This window comes from Peromyscus californicus, unplaced genomic scaffold (assembly GCF_007827085.1).
Source record: "Peromyscus californicus insignis strain IS unplaced genomic scaffold, ASM782708v3 Scaffold_17__1_contigs__length_78620276, whole genome shotgun sequence".
In the NCBI taxonomy this organism is placed as follows: domain Eukaryota; kingdom Metazoa; phylum Chordata; class Mammalia; order Rodentia; family Cricetidae; genus Peromyscus; species Peromyscus californicus.
This window is the reverse complement of record NW_026294469.1, coordinates 62,286,476-62,308,727: the sequence shown is the minus strand read 5'-3', so window position 1 is coordinate 62,308,727 and position 22,252 is coordinate 62,286,476. Positions and strand designations below refer to the sequence as shown.

General features: G+C 40.0%; 1 protein-coding gene across 3 annotated transcripts in view; it reads left to right on the top strand.

Moving 5' to 3' along the window:
* The window catches only part of Smad4 (SMAD family member 4), a 72,375-nt gene that overhangs the window by 29,937 nt on the left and 20,186 nt on the right, over positions 1-22,252 (top strand). Inside the window, exons 5-8 of one of the 3 annotated variants that reach the window (XM_052742487.1) lie at positions 8,598-8,810; positions 12,785-12,904; positions 12,997-13,113; positions 14,485-14,535. In XM_052742487.1, the coding sequence (XP_052598447.1) occupies positions 8,598-8,810; positions 12,785-12,904; positions 12,997-13,113; positions 14,485-14,535 (501 nt within the window). The remainder of the gene's footprint in view (positions 1-8,597; positions 8,811-12,784; positions 12,905-12,996; positions 13,114-14,484; positions 14,536-22,252) is intronic. The other 2 variants (XM_052742488.1, XM_052742489.1) reach the window with 2 other exon arrangements.

The window sequence follows — 22,252 nt, the reverse complement described above, 5'->3', positions numbered from 1 at the left end:
GTTATGTGTGGTTGAGACAACGTGGACTTTCATTCACCAAGGATGTCCTGGCTATAGCTGCTGCAGAATCTCAGATATGGCACCATTCCCTGGGGTGACCAGCCAATAGCATGGTGGCAGGTTGACTACGTTTGGACCATTTGCTTCATGGAAAGGGCAATACTTTTTCTTTACTTGTAGGAGTCCAGCTCCTACCTTTTGAAGGGTTCTTAGGAGAAGGAGAGAGGGATAAGAAAATACTAGGTGTAGACCTAGATAACGAGAAGAAAGAAAGAAACACAGGATAGCTTCAGGAGGGCCTGGATCAGTACCCAACAGCCCAGAAATTTATTCAGAAGGGCTTTTTATAATATTCCAAGGAGAGAGACAAAAGACCTCCCCATTGCAAAATCAAAGTACCCCGTACAGCTAAGTGTAGACCCTTCCAAACACCTGGTAAACATGCCCATGACCAAATTATCCCATTATGCAGCCCTGCTGGGTAAAGCAAGCTCAGATTCTCTGACCCTGAGTAAGTTCTCAGTAGGAAACCTCTGTGGCTCCCACATTTACTGGAATGGATACTTATTCTCGTTATTCATTTATGTTTCCAGCATGTAATGCTTCTGCCAACACTACCATTCATGGATTTACAGAATGCCTTATCTACCATCCTGTTATTCCACACAGTATTGCTTCTGACCAAGGAACTCATTTCACAGCCAGAGAAGTGTGACAGTGGGCCCATGGTCATGGAATCCACTTGTCTTACCTTGTTCTCCAACATACTGAAGCAGCTAGCCTGATAGAAAGCATGGATCAGCCTTCTGAAGACACAGTTACAGTGCCAGTTAGGTAGCAGTAGCCTGGATAGCTGGGATAGGGTTCTCCAAGAAGTTAGCAATATGCTTTGAATTGGCGTCAAATATATGGTATAGTTTTTCCCACAGCCAGGATTCATGGGTCCAGGACTTAAGGGGTAGGAAAGGGAATAGTTACATTATCACCCCTAGTGATCCACTAGGAAAAGTTTTGCTTCCTGTCCTGGGACCTTAATCTGGCTTAGAAGTTTTGGTTTAGAGTGGACAGTGCTCCACTGAACTGTAAGCTCAGACTGTCCCCTGGCCACTTTGGGCTTCTGTTCCCTTAAGCCAACAGTCTAAGAAAGGAATAACAGTGTTAGGAGGGGTGATTGATCCAGATTACCAAAGAGGAATTGGATTGCTTCTTCACAATGGAGGTAAGCAAGATTATGTCTGGAGTGCAGGAGATCCTTTAGGGCATCTCTTGGTGCTACCATGTCCTGTGATTAAAGTCAATGGGAAACCACAACAACCCAATCCAGGCAGGCTGACAAAGGGCACAGACCCCTTCAGGAATGAAGGTGTGTGTCACTTCTCCAGGAAAAGAGCCAAGACTTGCTGAGGTGCATGCTGAGGGTGGAGGAAATACAGAATGGGTAGTAGAGGAAGGTAGTTATACATACCAGCTAAGGCCACATGACCAGTTGCAGAAATAAGGTTTATAATTGAGTGTTTCTGTCATATTTTGTTAAGAATGTGTTTATTTAGTTATGTTTTCTTTCCTCTTATTTCTTTTTCCTATAGTATATTCTGTAGTAGAGGATAATTATAGTCTCCTCAATTGAGATATTAGCAGTGCTTAATCATATTTGACATACTACAAGAATATCCTTCAAAAAAACATTGTCACCTTTTCTAAAATATATATTTGATTGTAAGTGGGATAGTATATCATGTAATTATTACCTGGTTATTGTTTTTATTTGGAACTCAAGCATACATAATAAGGAGATGTGACTGTGTATCAGGTTGACAAGGGGTAGGCTTGTGTTAGTTCTTGATTTTCAACTTGATTATATTTGGAATTAACCAAAAACCCAAGCAGCTAGGCACACCTGTGAGGGCTCTTTTAGTTAATTTGATCATTTGAGATAGGAAGACCCATTTTAAATCTAGATCACTTGAATTTGGAAGACCCACCTTAAATCTTGGCTGCACCTTGTGACAGCCTATACAAAAGACATGAAAAAGGCTTTGTTTTTTGCCTTCTTGTCCTCATTCTCACTGGCAAGTTCATGTCTTGCTGCTGAGGCATTCCTTCACTGGCATTAGAGTCTCCTTCAGGATTCTGATGCATACTGAGGACCGCATGAGACATTGAGCGTCATGGACTGAACAACTACTGGACAGACAGCCACTGTTGGGCTAGCTTGGCCACAACCTGTAAGCTACTGTAGTAAATCCCCTTTATCAATTCTGTTCCTCTAGAGAACCATGACTAATAACAGTATCTTTTTTCATGGACTTTAAAAAGTGTGCATCAAATTTTTTACTTTAAGTTTTTGAATAAACAATATATATAGTCCATAAATCAAAACAACATAAAAAGGTGTCCAGTATAAAGCATTAAGTGTTCCCATTGCCTCTATCCCCCTGCCTTTGTAATCACTTGTATTAGTTCCTGGTCTTTAATTCCAGAGCTTCTTTATTCTTTATGTAAAAAGTACATGCATGATTCCCTTCTTAAATATACTTTTATGTAGAGCTCTCAAGCTGTGGACACTCTTCTGGGCCTTGGTGGGTTGTGTTGGTTTTTTTTTTTTTTTTTTTAAGTGTGTGTGTGTGTGTGTGTGTGTGGTAACTTGGAGACAGTTCTCTTCCTCCTCCACTATGTGAACTTTTGAGACCAAGCTCAGGTTTCTAGCCTTGGTGGCAAGCCGTTTGTTTTATCAGCTCCCAAATCATGCTTGTCACCATAGTATACAATAATGTTTTGTGACTTGATTTTTTTTATCTTGTCAAAAACTGTTCTAGATTTCTATCCTTATGAAGTCTTCAGTTTTACCTAAGAAATAAACATTTAAAGTTAAATTGAAAAAATCCATAAGCTGTTAGCAGTTCCATACTCCTTCCTTCCTCCCTCCCTCCCTCCCTTCTGTTTTGAAATTGATGACAATTTTATTTCTTATGCATAAAAGTTGATGGAAAGCAGCCGGGCGGTGGTGGCGCACACCTTTAATCCCAGCACTCGGGAGGCAGAGCCAGGCGGATCTCTGTGAGTTCGAGGCCAGCCTGGTCTCCAAAGCGAGTTCCAGGAAAGGCGCAAAGCTACACAGAGAAACCCTGTCTCGAAAAAACCAAAAAAAAAAAAAAAAAGTTGATGGAAAGCCATTACTAGCTCTGTTAAAGAAAACTGAGCACTTTAATTGAAAAGCATAGTAACTATACTTAATATACCATATTCTAAAATACAGCTTGAATACATCTAGCATGCTGTTTAATTTCAGTACAGTGGATTGAGGACCAAGTATATATATATATGTTTCATGTATCATGGCTGGATTATAATTTGTCACAGTCATCATTTCTTTGTTGTGCAAAACCTAATCTTGCACAGGAAGAGAAGTGAAAAGATTGGTCAGCATGACACTGTATTGCCAGTTCACATCTGCATCAATAGTATCTTTCTTCATGGATTGAATACATTTTAGCGTCATCTAGAACTGTGGTCACATATCGGAACAAACTTCAGCATCTGATTTATAGCTCCTGGCTCATATTCTGTAATCACCATTTCCTCCAGGAGTTGTGCATCATCTGCATCTTTCGGCATGCTCTTGAGAAGCCATCTTGTCAGACTCTGTGATAGAAAGTGATCAGGCTTTTCGAACTAAATCATCCTCAATAATTTACTTAGTTCTGTTCTTTGTTTGTTTGTGGTTTTTTTTTTGTTTTGTTTTTTTTTTTTTTTTTTTTTGGTTTTTCGAGACGGTTTCTCTGTGTAGCTTTGCGCCTTTCCTGGAACTCACTCTGTAGACCAGGCTGGCCTTGAACTCATAGAGATCTGCCTGCCTCTGCCTCCCAAGTGCTGGGATTAAAGGTGTGCACCACCACCGCCCGGCATTAGTTCTGTTCTTGATGCAAGTTCTTTCCATAGTGTGGGTTTTCCAACCCATCATGTACCATTGAGCAGTCTTCTCTCACATGGCTAAAGTATGTTTGTTTTCTTTGTCATATTAGTTAAAGGATAAAATGACTATTTAATATTGTGGGGTGACAACCCAACACAGCTGATGAAAAGATCCAAAGCATAACCGGCTTTCTCTTAGATTTCTAACCCTATCATACCCTTTGGGGTTCCATAGATAAGACCTGCCCTTTCCCTCATGTGGTGTCACCTTTGGGCACAGTCCTCAGATTTGCATGACAGGCTTGGGGTATTTCTCCCTTGAACTGAGTGTCCTTGACTGGAGCAGGACTGTTTCAGAAACAATCAATTCTTCTGGTTATGAACAGCATGGCAGCCTCTGCTGAGGACCCTTTGCCAGCCTTTGATTGGGTTCATCCAGTGTCTCTTGAAGACTGCTGGAGCTCCTGTTCACCTCTGGAATGGCACCCACCAACTCATGGAAAGCCCTGTGGTTCCTACTCAAGTGGCTTAGAAGAAGCCGCTGAAAAAGCCCTGGATTAGTATCGTTTTGGGGAAAATGGTCTCCTGTTACCCAATGAGGACATGGAATTTCCTATTCAGCCTCTGTAGCCTCTGCATAGCTGGGAATAGAAAAAACAGGACTATTGTAGTGCATAACCTCATGCTGTTCTAATGTACTCAAAATAGGTCTTGGATGTGGATCTTTATGCTTTTGGAAATGAGTCTCTGCAGCATCTAGTGTTGATGTTGCAGGTCCTGTGATGACCCTTATATGCTCATATTTGACAGGCAACATCTGAGACAGGTTGATTAATCCTCCTGTCAATAGTTCTGATATTTTTAATGAGGAGCCCCTTGGGAAGTTGGCTCTTAAGTTCAGCTAACCCAGTGGTTAACATATGAAGACAGTGGCTCTACTTGCTTATATCTTACCACAAGGATTGCACCGTTGCTTTAAGTGAGTCAAGCCTGTGGGCAGTTGAGGAGAGTCGTTGGTTGACCACATCAGCCTGGGTGACTTGAGTTTGTGCGCATAGACTGACTTGGTATCTTTAGCATGGTGATCACGGGAGACTCCTGAGGTGTGTGATTTGAAGTGCATTGTCTCCTGTTAGTCTGACTGCAGTATTGTCTCCAAGAGTGTTGAGCATGAAGTTGAACATGAGAACTCAAAGTTTGCCTCTGAAGAGGTCCTCAGTGATGTGCGCCCACCCAGTGAAGGGGATAGAGCTGGACTAAGCACTGGGAACTCCTTACTTATATCCTCTTCCTGGAGAGTTGTTGTCCTCAGAAGGAATCCCAAGACGAGATCCCCAAAGGACAGTCTGGGTGTCTTGATGAGGTCTTTTTTCTCTGCCAGTTAAAGAATTAGGGCAGGACATACCAAGTGCAGCAGATGGCAGGGGAAGTCTCTCGACACTGCAGACAGCAGCAGACGGACTCGGCAGGAGTGGAACGGTGTTTGCTGGGGTGAGGAGCTCACATGCAGCAGACAAACAGAAAAAGCCTATTGCAAAGAGGTGGGGCCTTGGGAAGCTGAAAAATGCAAATTCCAAACTTCTATTGAGCAAAGGTAAATCGACATGAAGGGAAGAAACTTTAGGAGGCTAACTATTTAAAGCAGACAGCAGTTGATTCTTCTGGATGTCACAGTCGCCCATGCAGCTGTCAATTTCACAGCTGTTTCCTTTGTATTAGTAATGCCAGCAGGTAAAAAGATCTCAGTCCCTTCAACAACAGAACCCTAAATGTCCATTAAATTCCGTAGAGATACCATTAGTTAAAAGGTCTATTAAATTCAATAAGGAAGGAATTAAATAGATATACCAAGATCTTTATGAAGAAAAATCTAGAATTTTGTTAAGTATAATTATAAAAAAAAGAACTAAAAAAGCTTAGCTATCCATACCCAGCTTATGCTATGAAGAGGTTTTTATTTTATTATTATAATTTGTCCAACATTAGTATTTAGGATCAACTTTTTTATTTAAAATTCTTTTTTACATACAGTATATTTTGTTCATATTCCTTCTGTAACTCCTCCTCCATCCTACCCACCTACTACCTCATATTTGTGCATGTTCTGTCGTCCCCTTCCATAAAACAAAAAAAGGTCTAAATAAACAACCATTAAGGCAAAGGATAACAAAACGAAAAACACACACAAAAATATGGAATCAGTTTTGTGTTGGCCAGATGCTCGTGGGCATGGGGCCTGCCCTGGAGTGTGGTTGATAAACTCAGGATACTCCATTGGAGAATTTTGTGTCTGCTCCCCCTCTGTGCTGGGGTTTTTGTGTGGTTTGAACTCGTGCAGATCTTGTGCGTGTTGCCAGTCTCTGAGTTATTATGTATGTTGTCCTGTTGTGTCTGCAAGACACTTTCCTTAGAGTTATCTACCACCTCTCGCTGTTAAAATCTTTCAGCTTCCACTTCAGTTCCTCAAGCATTGAGGGGAAGGGTTTGATGACGACAGCTCATTTGGGTGCTCCAGGGTCTCTCACCCTCTGCACATTGTCCAGTTGTGAGTCTCTGTTAAGTCCCACCTACTGCAAGGGAAGCTTCTCTGATAAGGGCTGAGTGATGCACTGATCTATGAGTATGCCATTAGTATGCCATTAGGAGTATTTCGTTCCTTTGTTCTTTCAGCAGAATAATGGTACTAAGTTTTCCTCTAGAACTTATGAGCTATAGTCTCAGGTTTTTGGCCACCTTAACAATGTCCGATATGGGTTCCATTTCATGGAGTGGACCTTAAATCCAATTAAAAAATGGTTAGTTACTCTCAAAACATTTGTGCCACTATTACACTAGTTATATCTTGCAAGCATGATAATGTGTTAAGCATCTTTTTATTATTGTATTGATTCCCATAGAAGTTACTTTATTTATTTATTTTTATTGTGTATATATTTTTGTCTCTGTGTGGGTTTGTGCACCTGTGTGCTGGTACTCTTGAGGCCAAAAGTGTATTGGGTCCCCTGGAGATGGAGTAATAGAAGGTTGTGAGCCTTTTGACATGGGGTACTGGACCCAAACTAGGTAAAGCAAGCTGCTCTCTTAACTACTGAGCCATCTCTCCACTCCCTACTGGAACATACGAGTTTTACAAATACCGACATTTTCATGTTTCAAAAGTCAAAAAAAGAGGCTGTATACAGAAGCTTGAACAAATATGGAATAATATTTCTTGTGCAATATTATTTTAAAGTGTTGCATTTTCCTTACTGATTTTGTTAACAGTTCAAAGATGTGTTTGATTAAATAAAATTAACCTGTGGGCAGGAGGCTGCGTCAGCAAGTAGCTGACAGGAAGTGGTAGGGAGGAACCAGGTGTAGCAAGGGTTTTTTAAGTGGGGACTGAGAGAAGGACGCTGGGTTATTTGGAAGACACCAACAAAGAGAGAAGGTTAGTTACTTGCTATTCAGCCTCTCTGAGAGAGCAGAATTCCTCTTCAACCTTTGAATTGTGAGTTCTTTAGAGGGATAGAGATCTAGATAAAGTTTCCCTTAGTAGCTTTGAAAGAGACAGTGCCTGCGGGAACAGAATCCTCTGTGCCCTTGCAGCCGAACTGCTGCTGGTAGCAGGATAGTTGCAGTCTCTGATTAGAACAGTTGTTGCTTAAGGGGCAGCCACTGTAAATAGTAAAATCAGTTAAGTATCAGTTAACAACAATTTCTACTGTTAGAAGTCACAGTTTAGTAAAAAACTGGATAAGGAAAGTGGCACACTAATTTTTCAATTGAAGAAAATGTCTTTGTGGCCTTTACTTGTTAGCTCTAAGAAGATGCATAATACTAGATTCAGGTGATTGTAAAACTTTAGAGTAGTTACCTAAAAGTATTAATTCATAAAAGTAAAGGGTGATTTTATTAAAAATAGACAGCAGAACCCAAAACAGTGGGTCAAGACTACATGAGAAGGTTCTAAACAGAGAACTGGCAGGAATACAGTTCAGTTTCATTTAAAAAAATAGAGCAGAGCAAATCGACCTTAAGTTTATTAAAGATACTACTTTACATGACCTAGACTCTAGATTTGCTCCTTATACTGTGAAAGATTTCAATTATTGAGTGTTCTCATCAAATATTTTTATGTAGATTGGGATTCCAAAAAGAAAATTTCAGTTTGATGACTTGTGATCTTCCTGGCCTACCTCCTGAATGCTGAATTACAGGCAAACACCCTACATTTGGGTTCAATTTGACTTTTTAAAGGGACATTTCAGGACAGCAATTTCAAATAATAAGTTAAATAATTCCAGGTCTTGGCACTGAGTACCTTTCAGATCCCACTTCTATCTCTACATTGTGAAGTTCAGAAAGGCAGAGCTAAGTATCCATTCTCAGTTTGCCTTGAGGAGTAAGGGGTCTTCACAACTGAGTGAACATTTTGCTAGGCATTTGGTTTTTAACTGTGTAGATGATTATGTACTTCTGGGTTTGTCAGAAACTGAAGAATATCTCTTCAAATTTCGGTGAGTCAAATTGATTAATAAAACTCTCAAGTAGCTATAGCTAATAAAATGTATGCTTTTCTATATGATAAATTTCTGAATTTAAATTATTTGTTGATTTTAGATGCTGTCATATTGTTTGTATATAGTTATTGTGGAAATGGAAGAGTATAAAAATATGAATTTTTTTTCTCTTTAAATGCATAGCTCCACCAAGTATGTTAGTGAAGGATGAATATGTTCATGACTTTGAGGGGCAGCCATCCTTACCCACTGAAGGACATTCAATTCAAACCATCCAACATCCACCAAGTAATCGTGCATCAACGGAGACATACAGCGCCCCAGCTCTGTTAGCCCCATCTGAGTCTAATGCTACCAGTACCACCAACTTCCCCAACATTCCTGTGGCTTCCACAAGTGAGTTATGCAGTCCAATGTAGTCGTAAGTTTTCCAAACTATTGAATATTTATGTGTAGTCACTTGGAGAAACCTCAAATAAGTAAAAATTTAGGCTGCTGTGATCTTTCTGGTGCTGGGTATGCTATCAGGGCCAGGTGCATACTAGGTGAACTCTCACTTCTGAGCCATACCACTCAGCCCGTAGGAAAAAAGATGTTAAAGTGGTGTTTGAGTTCATTCTGGAGAAAATGGTGTTTGTGATTTCTTTAAAGTTTCTAATGTTGATAGGCAGTCAAATGTTATGACTCTGATTATAATCTTAAATTGAAGTATGTTATTTACTATTACATGCATAAGTAAGAAGATTCCTGTATTTTTCAGATAGATTTTAAAGAAATATTTAAGTAGTTAACAAGTAATTTTTTTAATTATCATATGTGTGAGTGTGTAATTGTATGTGTGCGTATATGTGTATGTGCACATGTGGGCATGGTATGTTTGTTGAGGTCAGAGGACAGCTTTGTGGAGTCTTTTCTCTCCTTCCATCTTTACATGGGTTCTAGGTATCAATCTCAGGTCACTTTCCCTATTGAGTAAGCCATCTCACTGGCCCAGCACACAGCCTTGAACTAAGATGTTTTTAAAAGTTTGTGCAATCGAAACCTTCCTTTTTTTTATTTTTGGTTTTTCAAGACAGGGTTTCTCCATGTAGTTTTGGTGCCTGTCCTCGATCTCACTCTGTAGACCAGGCTGGCCTTGAACTCACAGAGATCTGCCTGACTCTGCCTCCCGAGTGCTGGGATTAAAGGTGTGTGCCACCTGCACCCTGTGAAACCTTTCTTTTAGTCCCATTATTTTGTCTGAGAGGGTAACTTTATAGTAGTCTTCTCAATCTCCTGTTGTGACTACTAGGAAAAAGGGCTTTTAAACAGACTTTTAATATTTATTTTAAATAAATATTAATATTTATTTAAAATATTAATAACTTTAAATATTCTTGCCCCAGGTAGGCATCAAGTATTTTAACCAGTTTCAATATAAAGCTAACACATCTTTGAAAAGGATTCTTGTGGTAAAGACTTTTCTACCATGTCATAGGAGGTTCTCAGTCTGTGTTCTGTTCTGTTTTCTTCCTTCTTTTCCTGTCTCTGTCTCTTGATCATATCAGTGGAAACTAGGATCTCTCCTGTGTCAGGTGAACCCTGGACCACTGAGCTACATCCCCAGCCCAGGCTCAGCTTTTCTGGGAGCCTAATAAAGACAGTGTGATCGGGTTTTGTTTGTATTGTATTGTTCAAAAATTGAACAGCTTCCTGCTTTGCAAAGTAATTTCTTTGTTTAATTTAAAAAAACAACAACAAAAAACAAAAGGAGTGTGTGTGTGTGTGTGTGTGTGCGTGCGCGTGCGTGTGCGTGTGCATGTGCGTGCGCGTGCGCTGTGGTGTAATGCAGAAGTCAGGACAGCCGGTGGTGTTGGTCCCTTCTGTCCAGCTCGTTGGTCAGCCGGATTGCTTGCAGCTGTGTCTGCCGTATGCCGGGCTAGCTGGCTGGTGGCTGGGGCTCCATCTCATAGGAGGAGTTACAGGGTCACACTGTGTGTCTGTCCAGCTCTATGTGGGTTCAGGGGATAGAATTGAGCTCTGCATGTTTGCAGGGCAAGTGCTTTACCCACTGAGACATCTTCCTAGTCCCTAATTATTATTCTTATTTTTAAATTTAAATGTTACAGAGCATGTGAATATTGTTAATTCATTTGATTACTTAAGGAGCATTGTTTTTAAACCTATATTGTCAAGAGATTGTTGACTGATATAGATTGATATTGTTACTACCTAATAATGTAGTATCTGTTAGTATCAGTTTAAACTCAGCATTGAAATTTGGGGTAAAGAGGAGATTTATGTCTGAAATTTTTTTTGCTTCCACCCCTGAACCTTCCTCTAGTGCTGGGTATCCAAGCCAGTGTGTCACCCATGATAGGCAAGCACTTTACCACTGAACTGAGTGCCTGGCCCCTGTAATTGTATTCAGAATTTCTCAGTCCGTTTTACCACTTGAAAGCAGTCTTTTTCAGTGGTCATAATCTTAGCACAGATAAATTGTGCACATTTGACAGAGATGTGTATGTATATAGCTTTTGGGGGTGGGGTTGAGACAAGATTTCACTCCATAAGCCAGGCTGGCTTTCGCCCTGATTTCCTTGTTTGAGCCTCTGAAATGCTGGGATTATATGTGTGCAGCATGACACCCAGCTTCCATCTCTGGCTTCCCGTCTTTTTATTTGCTCCTTTGGAGTACAGTTGACAGAAATGATGGAAATGGAAAATGAAACAGATACTCCACTTAGATGTAGATTACTGCTGGGCCCAGGCACGCATTTCGGTTTTACATTCTCTGGAGAGTGAGCTTTGTTCAGTGATTTCCAAAGTGACTTCATTTTGACTTTTTCCTTCCCTCCCTGCAGGAAGAGTGTGCTTGAAGGCCAGAAAAAGATGTGAATGAAATATATCCAATTCTGTCTTAATACTTTTTAAAGTAGATTTTTATAATTGAAATATAAATACTGTAAATTTTAGAACTTGTGGTGAAATTTTTCTTTATTTCTAAAAAGATATATTGATAGAGTTAAAGGAAAGAAAACAAATTAGATTAAAATAGAGGAATGGGAAGGCTCTTTTACATGAACTGGTTTTACATTGTTAACAGCTCAGACACTTGCGTCTGGTGGTAGTTCTCAGTGTGATGGGTGCAGTGGTTTTGCAGGTCCTCGTTTTAAGGAATTGTGCTATGTAGGGAGGAGAAATGTTGTCTGCGTTTGTTTTTGTTGAGACAAGAGTCTTGTAGCCCAGCTGGCCTTGAGTTCCTCTTGCTTAGGCTTCTTCCCGCTTGCATGGTAGCCATGCCACTGTGCCTGGCAACTCCTTCTCTTGTTACTGAGATGGTGGTGACTTTTAGTTTCTTCATCTGATTGCACTCCATTTATAAGAGAAGAAAAACAGTGTCATTGACAGATAGCAGCAAATGGGATAAACATGACCTAATGCTTGCTTTAAGACATAGCCTTTTTCCACTTACAAAATAAAACCTATAAATGGCAAATAATAAAACATAATGGAATATATATTGAGCAGGATAGGAGCCAAATGAAACCATTTTCTTGGCATATTACAGAGGGAACAACTGAACTGATTTAATGCAAATCTGGGCATACAGTGACATTCTTGACATGATTTTGATTTTTTAAAAAGGACATGAAAAGTTTCAAAATTGATAAACAGTTTCTTGTTTTACCAAATGCTGGTTTGGTTGGCAGCGAAGGTTGTTTTGTTTTACATGAACTTTCTCACCCTCGCCATCCTCTTCCATTGACAACCCGTGCCTCCTGTGTTTGTTGTTGTTAACCGCCATTGTCCTGAGTCACCAGCACCAGTGCCCTGGTAATTAACATTCTGTTGGTCCAGAGTGGTCTGGGTGAAGTGCCTGGGGGGTCGAACTGGTGCTTCTAAAGCTGTTGTGAAGCCTAGACCTGTAGAGTGTTTCTTAGCATTTGAAGAGGTCTGGGAAGAAATAGGCCACTAATGTTAGGAAACATTTTTTTTATTTTATTTCATTTCATGTGCATTGGTGTTTTACCTGTATGTATGTATGCCTGTGTGAGGGCATCGTATTCCCTGAAACTGGAGTATAGATGGTTGTGAGCTGCCATGTGGGTGATGGGAATCAAACCCGGGTCCTCTGGAAGAGCAGCCAGTGCTCTTAACCACTGAGCTACTCTTCAGCTCCTGGAAAACATTTCTTAAGAAAGGACATTTTGGATAATTTCCTTTATAAATGCTTTTAGCTTTTTTATTTGATAGGCAATGGGTGAGTTCCACTTTTGGCCCACCTTTATAATTGTGGATGACCAGACATAATTAGACCATCATTTTTGTATAAAAGCATAAAATTGCATCTATACGTGTGCCATGTTAATGTCTTCTTGTTTCTCTAGGTCAGCCGGCCAGTATTCTGGCGGGCAGCCATAGTGAAGGACTGTTGCAGATAGCTTCAGGGCCTCAGCCAGGACAGCAGCAGAATGGATTTACTGGTCAGCCAGCTACTTACCATCATAGTATGTACACGCTTTTTAAAATCTTACGTAGTTGAGAAAAACCAGGCAGCCTTTATAAAAGCAAATTAATGTATATGGGCCTTAATTTTTAGACAGCACTACCACCTGGACTGGAAGTAGGACTGCACCATACACACCTAATTTGCCTCACCACCAAAACGGCCATCTTCAGCACCACCCGCCTATGCCGCCCCATCCTGGACATTACTGTAAGCTCTCGTTTTCATTGTAAGCAGGGCCTTTTTCTTTTCTAGCCAGGACTTTGATTTCTGTTTTCATAATAAATGGTTTTGCATCTTTTATTCATCTTACAATTTAATTTCAGTAAATAATTAGTGCTTTTTACTTTACTTTTTCAGTATTTTTTTTTTGTAAACAGTTCCTTTCAATAGTTATCATACCTTTGTTCTGCACTGATGTTCACTAAGTACATTCATTTCTCTGTTGCTGATGGTTCATCAACACCACATTGATTTCCATTCCTTTGTTTGCTTTATATGTGTTTTTAGGTTTTGTGTGTTATCCACCCACAGTCGACTGAAGCCCTTGAGTACTATGATCTCAAGGTTTCCCTCATCATAGAATCAATGCAATAGATACTATAAATACTTAGGTGTTGAATCTATTAATACTCCATATAGGTGTGATTGGGAAGGGTACCCTACAGACAGTCCAGTTTCAGATAGAATAGGAACATTGTTCATTTGATTTTAAAATCATGAGTATAGGGATGAAGAAAAAAAAATCAGAAATACATATTTTCCATAAATACAAAATCCCTTTTCCTTTCATTTTAAGATTAATAGTACCAAAGACACTGGAAAAATACAAAAGACATAAATAATAAAACTACTTAAAATCTTGAGTAACCCAGACATACTCACTCCTAGCAGTATTTCCTTCCAGTCATTTAATGGGTGTGTGTGTGTGTTTGTGTGTGTGATAGGTATATATGGGGGAGGGCCTTGCTATATGCATATTGTTATGCATCAGTTACCTTACTATCTTTCCAGGTGTTCAGAGAATGTGATTTCTAATGGCTACCTGGACCAGTGTGTAGGGTATTGGGTTTCCTCTATGATCACTGGTCACTTATTTAAACTTACTAAATCTGCCTGTAACAACATTGTAAGAAGTGAATGTGGTAATTCTGTGAGGGTTTTTGCACAATGTGTTAACAAATAAGCTTTCATTTATGAGTAATTGGTCCATTATATAAATGTCCCTAATTTAATAAATATAAGCACTTATTTTTAGAAAAGATTGGCAATTTAAGTCATTATACGTTGCATTATAAATTATACTAATATGTTACATGAATAATTAATTTATAATTTGCATTAAGTATTGTATGTATAACTTTGTAAACTGATAAATAGCATTTGTCAGATAACACTTGAAAGTTAGCTATTAGTATCACAAAAAATTCAGGAAATAAGCTTTTAAATTCTTGGACATGGCATAAACTTGATCTAAACAAGTCTTAAGGCTTATGATATTTATATTTGAAGTTTATTAAAAGTTTTGGTGCTGGAAAACTTTTAATAAGTAAAATGGGATTTTTATTATATTTTCTTTAGGGCCAGTTCACAATGAGCTTGCATTCCAGCCTCCTATTTCCAATCATCCTGGTAAGTATATTCCAATATTGATTCCCTGTATATAGATTTTTATTAAGATAAATGGTACATGTATGCCCGTGGATTATATTACAGGCTAACTAACGTAGACAATGCAGTATTCATTATGACTTAATCAGTAGTTTCAGAGTAGCTGATAGTCACACATAGACTATATATATTTAATTCATTTTTAACTGAAAGAAAAGTAAAAACTGTTTTAAAATCAGCAACTAAGTACAGAATTGCCAGCTTTTAGCATTGAACACATAAATATGCAGCAGAATGAAACTAAGCTTAGGTAGGACAGCTTCAAACCTGTCGCTAAAAAAGCCAAGGAAGAGGTGAGTGAGGTGACTTAGTGGGGGAAAGTGCTTTCTGCCAAGTCTGAGGAGCCTGAGTTTGCTCCCCGGGACTCACATGCCAGGAGAGACTGACCTCCACAAGTTGTTCTCTGACCTCCACAGATACGCTGTGTGTGTGTGTGTGTGTGTGTGTGTGTGTGTGTGTGTGTGTGTGTGTGTGTGTGTGTGTGTCTGGAGAGAGAGAGAGAGAGCGCTAAATTTAATTAAAAGGTTAGAGAAGAATCTTAAATAGATGCTAAAAACAAAAATAATTGTAAATAACTTTCATAAGAAAGGTGCAGATCTGCCTAACTGAAATTTAGAAAATACTGGGTTAAATTATAGAAGCAGGAAAATAGAAAACCCTGGAAACTTGAGATGTCAGAGGACCCCTGTAACGTAAACAATAGGAATGTGAGATTTTCTAATTCTGACTTTTTAACTGATTTTCTTCACTTCAGGTACACTTACAGCCAGATCTAGAGATAGTCAAGTCCTTTATGTAAGACCTTGTAGTATTTATTCTCATATGATTTACACATGCCTTTTTGTATATTATTTGCAAATATGGCATCATTTTCCATAAGAGACTTTGAGCATCTACAGATTTTGGTGTCTGATGGCTCTTCTGGAACCACCGTTTGTGGACATAGGACAACTCTGTTTGTTTTTCAATAAAGAGTTAAAAAATATAGCTATAGTCACCCTTAACTATAAGTGGAAGGATAACTTAGAGTTCTAGAGAGTTGTGTAAGTGGGGTTTTGTTATGTACGCTGATTTCAAGTTTTTTTCTACCTGCTTAAAAGTAATTGAATAGATGATCTTTGTGCTTACAGCTCTTTTCATATTTTAGTTTAGAGAGTAACATAATTCCTAGATCAAGAGACAAAAAGACTTTATTGACACCAGAGTGCAGCACCAGTCTTAAGATGCTCATTAGTGTAGATGTAATTCTTAATGAACTTTTTGCTGCAATACATTTCATATTTGGAAACATTGTACCAAGATCTTAATTTATGTTTGGATAAATATATTGTAAGGGGAAAATGCGGAGTTGCAAGAATAAGAACTTTTGCTGACTGAGTCAGCATTCTTGAGAGTCAGTGTTGATTTAAGTTCCTTTAGTGTTTTGTATAGCTTAGTAGAGATGGTCTGCAGGAATAAGGATGGCCTTGTTCTGAAGAAAGGCTTAGCTGGGTGGTAGTGGCGTACACCTTTAATCCCAGCACTTAGAAGGCAGAGGCAGGCAGAGTTCGAGGCCAGCTTGGTCTACTGAGTGAGCTCCAGGACTACATAGAGAAATCCTGTCTTGAGGAAAAGAAAGAAGGAAGGAAGGATGGATGTAATACTGAACGGAATGTACAGTGGGAATAGATATGGTGGTTAACTATTATCTGGACTTGATTTAGATTCAGCGATTGCCTTTCGCCTCTTGATAAATTTGCTTCATACTTCTCACAATAGAATTGATGATGAGGCTGAGTTGCCCCTGCTGTTTAGAGAATAGTATTGATTACAGGAGCATGTATCTGTAGTAGCCTGTATTGATATTGATACCTGTCTTTCAATAGAATACAGAAGTGGCTTAATGATCAATGCATCCTAAAAGAGTTTTTTGTCCAGCTGGTTGCAGGAAAGGATTAGTTCTGCAATTTTACTACTATTGACATCAGTAGGTTAGAACTCAGGTCTTGTTTGATGATTGATAAGGGAGGGCCCAGCTCACTGTGGACAGTGCCACCCTTGGTTTGGTGGTCCTGGGTGCTATAAGAGGAGCAAGCCAGTTAGCAGTGTTCTTCTATGGGCTCTGTTTCAGTTCCTGACTTAAGTTTCGCCCTGACTTCCCTCAGTGATGGATTGTGACTTGACACTTGTAGCATGAAATAAACCCTTTTCTCCCCAGGTTGTTTCTAGTTGTGTGTAGCACAATAGAAACCCCGAGACAAAGAGATAAACAATCAATAGAAACCCCAAGACAAAGAGATAAACAATCAATAGAAACCCCAAAACAAAAAGATAAAGGTGTTAGTTATCAGGAGACAAGAAACATTTGAATTCTAGAATCATACACCTTACTCTCCCCTCCTAAATGCTGTTTAAGCATACCAATGGCTGTGCCTTTGATACCTAATGCTAGCCATACTCAAATCCAGTAACCAGCTTACACATCTGCTTTCCTTATTGAACAAATAGAAAAGACATCAGTTAAGTATTATTCTCCCCTCTAGCTCTGGCTGTCCAGGAACTTACTGTTTAGATCAGGCTGGCCTCAAATTCACAGAGATCCACCTGCCTCTGACTGTGGAGTGCTAGGATCAAAGGTATGTGCCATCACTGCCTGACCTAAATATTAAAAAGGTCAGTTGCTCTATTTCTTCTTCACAGAGTTACACCTTTTTTTTTTTTTCTTCTTGAAGCCGATATTCTTCTGTCATACTATTGTTTTCTTCAATGTCTTTAGGTTGTGTTCAAACACAAATGGATTTGAACTTCACCAACTTCAGGTGTTTTTCAGGAGTACTTTCATATGCTCATAACAGACTATAGGACATTACATTCAGATCTGAGTAAGAAAGGAATAATTCAGTGGATACGGTATCCATCCAGATTTGTATTACTTTATTTTTATTTCAGAAATTAAAGACAGTACTTTAGAGAGACACATTTTCCATTACAACTGAACAATATTTCTAAAACCTGTGCTTTACAATCCATTCCCCCTTTGCAAGCTAAGCTCTTACATTGTAAAATAAAATCAAACATCCAAATCAGGTAATTAATATATTGTTTTTTGTTTTTGGCTAATGTGATAAGTAGCCCCTGGACTTCATGGGGTTGGCTTCACTAACTTAGGAGCAGAAACCCTTTAGATACCAGGTCTGTGCCTAGCCTTAGTGCCTTTCAACTAGGCTGGCATTCCAGAAGTGCTCTCCCAGCTTTTTGTTTGTGCTGGCCCCAAGAAGCTGCAGAGTTGTCGTTTATGTGTTACTTGGTCCTTGAGGTAAAATAGCAAAGACATGCAGAAAGGCTTAAGGGATATTTTCTATTAGCTTTCTATATTTTTTAAAATAAAGCCTTTCCTCTGACTATTGAGAATGAAAAAGCTTTTGTGCAGTAGATTGTAGCCCAACACTGTCAGATTCTCTCTCACGTCAATTACCTTTTGGCCTGTGTCTTCACAAATAAAGACTCCCTTCTTGCACCTTCTTAGGTTTTGATTTTCTATCGCTGGTCTATGATGTAGCCCAGTACAACTTCCTCTTCATTCTTAGCCATTTAGAACTCTTGCGACTATCAGCAGGCCAGTGAGTATCACCTGCATAAGAGCTGCAGCTTCCACAGGCATCGCTGCCCTGTGGAGTCTAGATTATTAGGCAAACGGGGACTTGTGGCGGGGAAGTAATGAAAGGTTTAGTGCATTGGCATCTGGTCAAGGTCGGCACACATTTCATTTGATAATGATAAAAGTATATTTTTCTTAAACATGAAGGCTACAAAACTGTTTTTCTTCTTTGAGTTGACTTGCTTATAATGAAGATTTAGCCTTCGGTAGAAACTGGGAAATACGTTGTACTTGGAAACACCACCCCCAGCATTATATTCACTTTGTAACCCAGTTTTCATGTTTATACTTTCTACTCAAAGATCTTGTCAGTGGTACTAGTTTTGATTACTGTCAGAAAATTAGATAAGTTTTAAATTGTTTCAATTTTAGTTTTAGTCGCTATACCTACTGCTTATTTGCTGGTTATTATTGTTCATAACATGATGTGATATCTTCATTAAAGATTTTTATTTATGGCGGCTGGAGAGATGGTCCAGTACTTGAGAGCAGCGGCTGCTCTTCCAGTCTGGTTTGACTCCCAGGACCCATGTAGCAATAACTGCAATGCCAGGGAGTCTGGCGCTCTGTTTTGGCCTCTTTGGGCTCTGCACACGTGATAAACACACGAACGTGCAGACAGACAGACAGACATGCAGACATACTCATGAAATGCAAATAAATCTAGAAAAAAAAGATTTTTACTATAGAAAATAACTTCACAGCTGGATGGTGGTGGCACATGCCCTTAATTCCAGCATAAAGAGGCAGAGGCAGCAGATCTCTGAGAAACTGTCTCGAAAAACCAAAAGAAAATTCACAAATATTTCAAAGCTGGCGTTTAAGCAATCACTTAGGTATATTTTTTTGTTGCAGTAGCGCCCGCGCTACCACCACCTGTTCACCATGTCCGAGTGAGGGGCTGTGGATTGAAAAATAGAGACAAGAGACAACGGGTCATTGCCCCAGCAGAATGCCGAGTGCAGTTTATGGAAAGAGGGAGGAAACCTTAAATACAGGCTTACAGCACAATGGGAGAACCCTGGAGGGCAGAAGTTCGCTACCAATGTTTTACAATCTTGCATCCAAGCTGTTAACGCCCAATATGCAGGATACACAGACAAGGAACCTGTGGGGGGGGGGGGGGAGCCTTCAGGAAGGAGGAAACCAGCAGGGAATCAGCATAGGGAGGACATCTGGTCAAGGTCAGCAAGCAAGGCAACGGCTACCCAAAATGGGGGGCCAGGGCCCTACAATTTTTATGTTCTAAACAAATATTTTTAAAGAATTAAATTTGCAGTGAATTTATTGGATTGATGTTACAAAGTATTCTACCTTTTTCTTTTTTTAAGAGACAATCTCCCTGTATACCCTAGACTGGCCTGAAACTCACTGTGTAGTCCAGGCTGGTCTTATTTACATTAGCGTCTCAAATGCGTCATGGGCATGCTTTTATGTGCCTTATTAACTCCTCATTGGCAAGTGCTCTGTTGCTTGACGATTTTTGCCAAGCAGTTTTAGGTTCCTTTATATATTAGCTGCATCTCTCACTGTCCTGACAAAATACCTGAGAGAAGCACCTTGGGGAAGAAAGGGTTCCTTTTGGCTCCCAGGTGAGAATCTAGCTCAGCAGTGTAGAGAAGTGGGTGGCTCTTCTCTCCTAACTCCTGCTGCCACTGTCTGTGAACCGAAGGTCACGTGGTTGTTGCCCAGCTGCCTGTTTTCACATTTCCTGCTCCACTCTGTTCTTTCTGTAGACCTGGGTAAGAGCTATGAGCAGTAACTATGACACAGACTGAGTCTTCTCTTGTGAGACTCCATCCACCTAGTACAGTAACCCATTACTAAAGTTTACAGACCACAGGCAGAATCCAGCCAGAGTCCAGACAGGCTATAATAGGAAAGGCCTCAACCCAGTTTCAGACAGAGGCCCTGGCCTCCACAGTCTGCTTTTCTCTTGGCGTTCTGCTTTTCCAAACTCATACCAGAATGACCCTGTAAGCTCTACTTACAGCAGTCTAGGGCTTTTCTGGATCAAAGTTCCAAACTTGGACATTCCTCTTAGTTGCAGAGCTTAAGAACCACACAGTACAGAGTATCACAGCAATGGCCCCATTTCTTGGTACTGTGTTTCTGTTTTACTTGTTGCTGTGAGAAAATGTGATAGAAGAAAGGAAGATTTGCTTTCAGCTCGGGGATACCTGTCATCACAGTTGGGCTGTCACTGTGGCCGGAGGCTTAGCAGTGGCTCACATTGCATCTGCAGCCAGGAAGCAGTATCTGTGCTCCACCCTTCCCTTTGTTCAGCCCAGAGTGGCCGCCTGTGTGGATGAACGGCAGCTGTTCACATTGAGGGTGGGTCTGCCTATCTTTGTTAGCCCAGTGTAGAGACATTCTCAGAGCTTTATCTCTTGGGTGATTGTAGATCCTGTTGACAGTATTAACCATCCCAGTCTTGTAAAGTGTTTTGTTTTCCTTTTTCAGTTTGTTTGCTTTTAATTAAATTTTTCTTTTTTCTTTTGGGTTTTTTTTTTTTTGAGACAGTTTCTCTACATAGCCCCAGCTGTCCTAGAACTCACTATGTAGACCAGGCTGGCCTTGAACTCATAGAGATTCACCTGCCTTTGATCCTGTGTGTTGGGATTAAAGGTGTGCGTCCACCACTCTTGGCTTAGTTAAAGAGTACTCTATTTACATCATTTCGTTTTTAAGTTTTAAGTGCCACTACTTCATTTTTCCTGGGGGAACTTGAAATGTGGGCTGGTTTTTATCATTCTAAGTCTCATTTCAGATTGTTGTAAGTTTTGATTCAGATTATACAGAATTTGTAACACAGTATGATGGAGATAAATCTGCAGACAAAACTCTTATCCCCTTCCTGATCTCTCAGAAGTTCTTCCTCAGGGGCCAGTAGAGGGCTTTCATTCAGGTCTTGAGTTTTCAGACAGAATGTCCCTCAGCTTTCTGGGCTGAAGCGGTCTTCCAGTCGCCTTCTGTTCCATAATGTTCTCCTCCACCCCACCCCCCACTCCCTGTCCTCCTCCTCCTCCTCCTCCTCCTCCTCCTCCTCCTCCTCGAAGTGTCTTGGCAGTGTTGCTCATGACCTGGTGTTCCATGGTCGTTCGTTTGCTCATTTGCCCGCCCTGTACCTGCCCGAGGTTACCTCTGCAAGGGACTGTCAGTGGTTTTGTTTGCTGCATGTTCTGTATATATCTGTTCAATGAGTTACGAAGGGAAAAGCAAGCAAATTACATATATGCGAACTTTAATAATGCAAACAAAATCAAATAATTTACTGTCTTTGCAATCCACACCAAGTATTCTCTCCTCCCCACCCCACCCCCTGCTAGTCATTTCAAATAATTGTTATTCAAATGAATACGTTGTACTAGTTCTCTAAAATGACTTCTAAAAATACGCCTTGCTGTATATGGGATGTATGTACATTGGGCAAATGACCTTTGATTTTTGAGAGACAATTAAACAACTGCATAAACAACTGAGTAAAACAACTGCATAATTAATTGTTAAGTATAAGCAGGAATATGTTGGCTGACTTAGGTACTTTTTCCTAATTAGGGGTCTGTAAAAACATATCATAGACTATGTCTTAGTGTAAGTGTACTTTTAAAAATGAAAATTCAGAAAACAGAACAGATGTTCAATCAAATGAACTATTATGATAGAACAGTTTAGAGTGATTTCTCTCTCTCTCTCTCTCTCTCTCTCTCCCTCTCCCTCTCCCTCTCCCTCTCCCTCTCCCTCTCCCTCTCCCTCCCCCCCCCCCCCCCCCCCCCCCCCGAGACAGGGTTTCACTGTATAGTCCTGGCTGTCCTGAGACTCACTCAGTAGACCAGGCTGTCCTCTGACTTACAGTGAGATCCACCTGCCTCTGCCTCCCTAGTGCTGGGATTAAAGGCCCTGCATCACCTCTGCCTGGCTAGAGTCTGATTTCTTGTGTTCTTTAATTTCTCAGTTGCTCTGGTCCTTGGAGTGTCAAGGTGGAAGTACTGCAAATAGATACGAAATCACTGTTTTTGAGTGTATTACATTATTTTAATG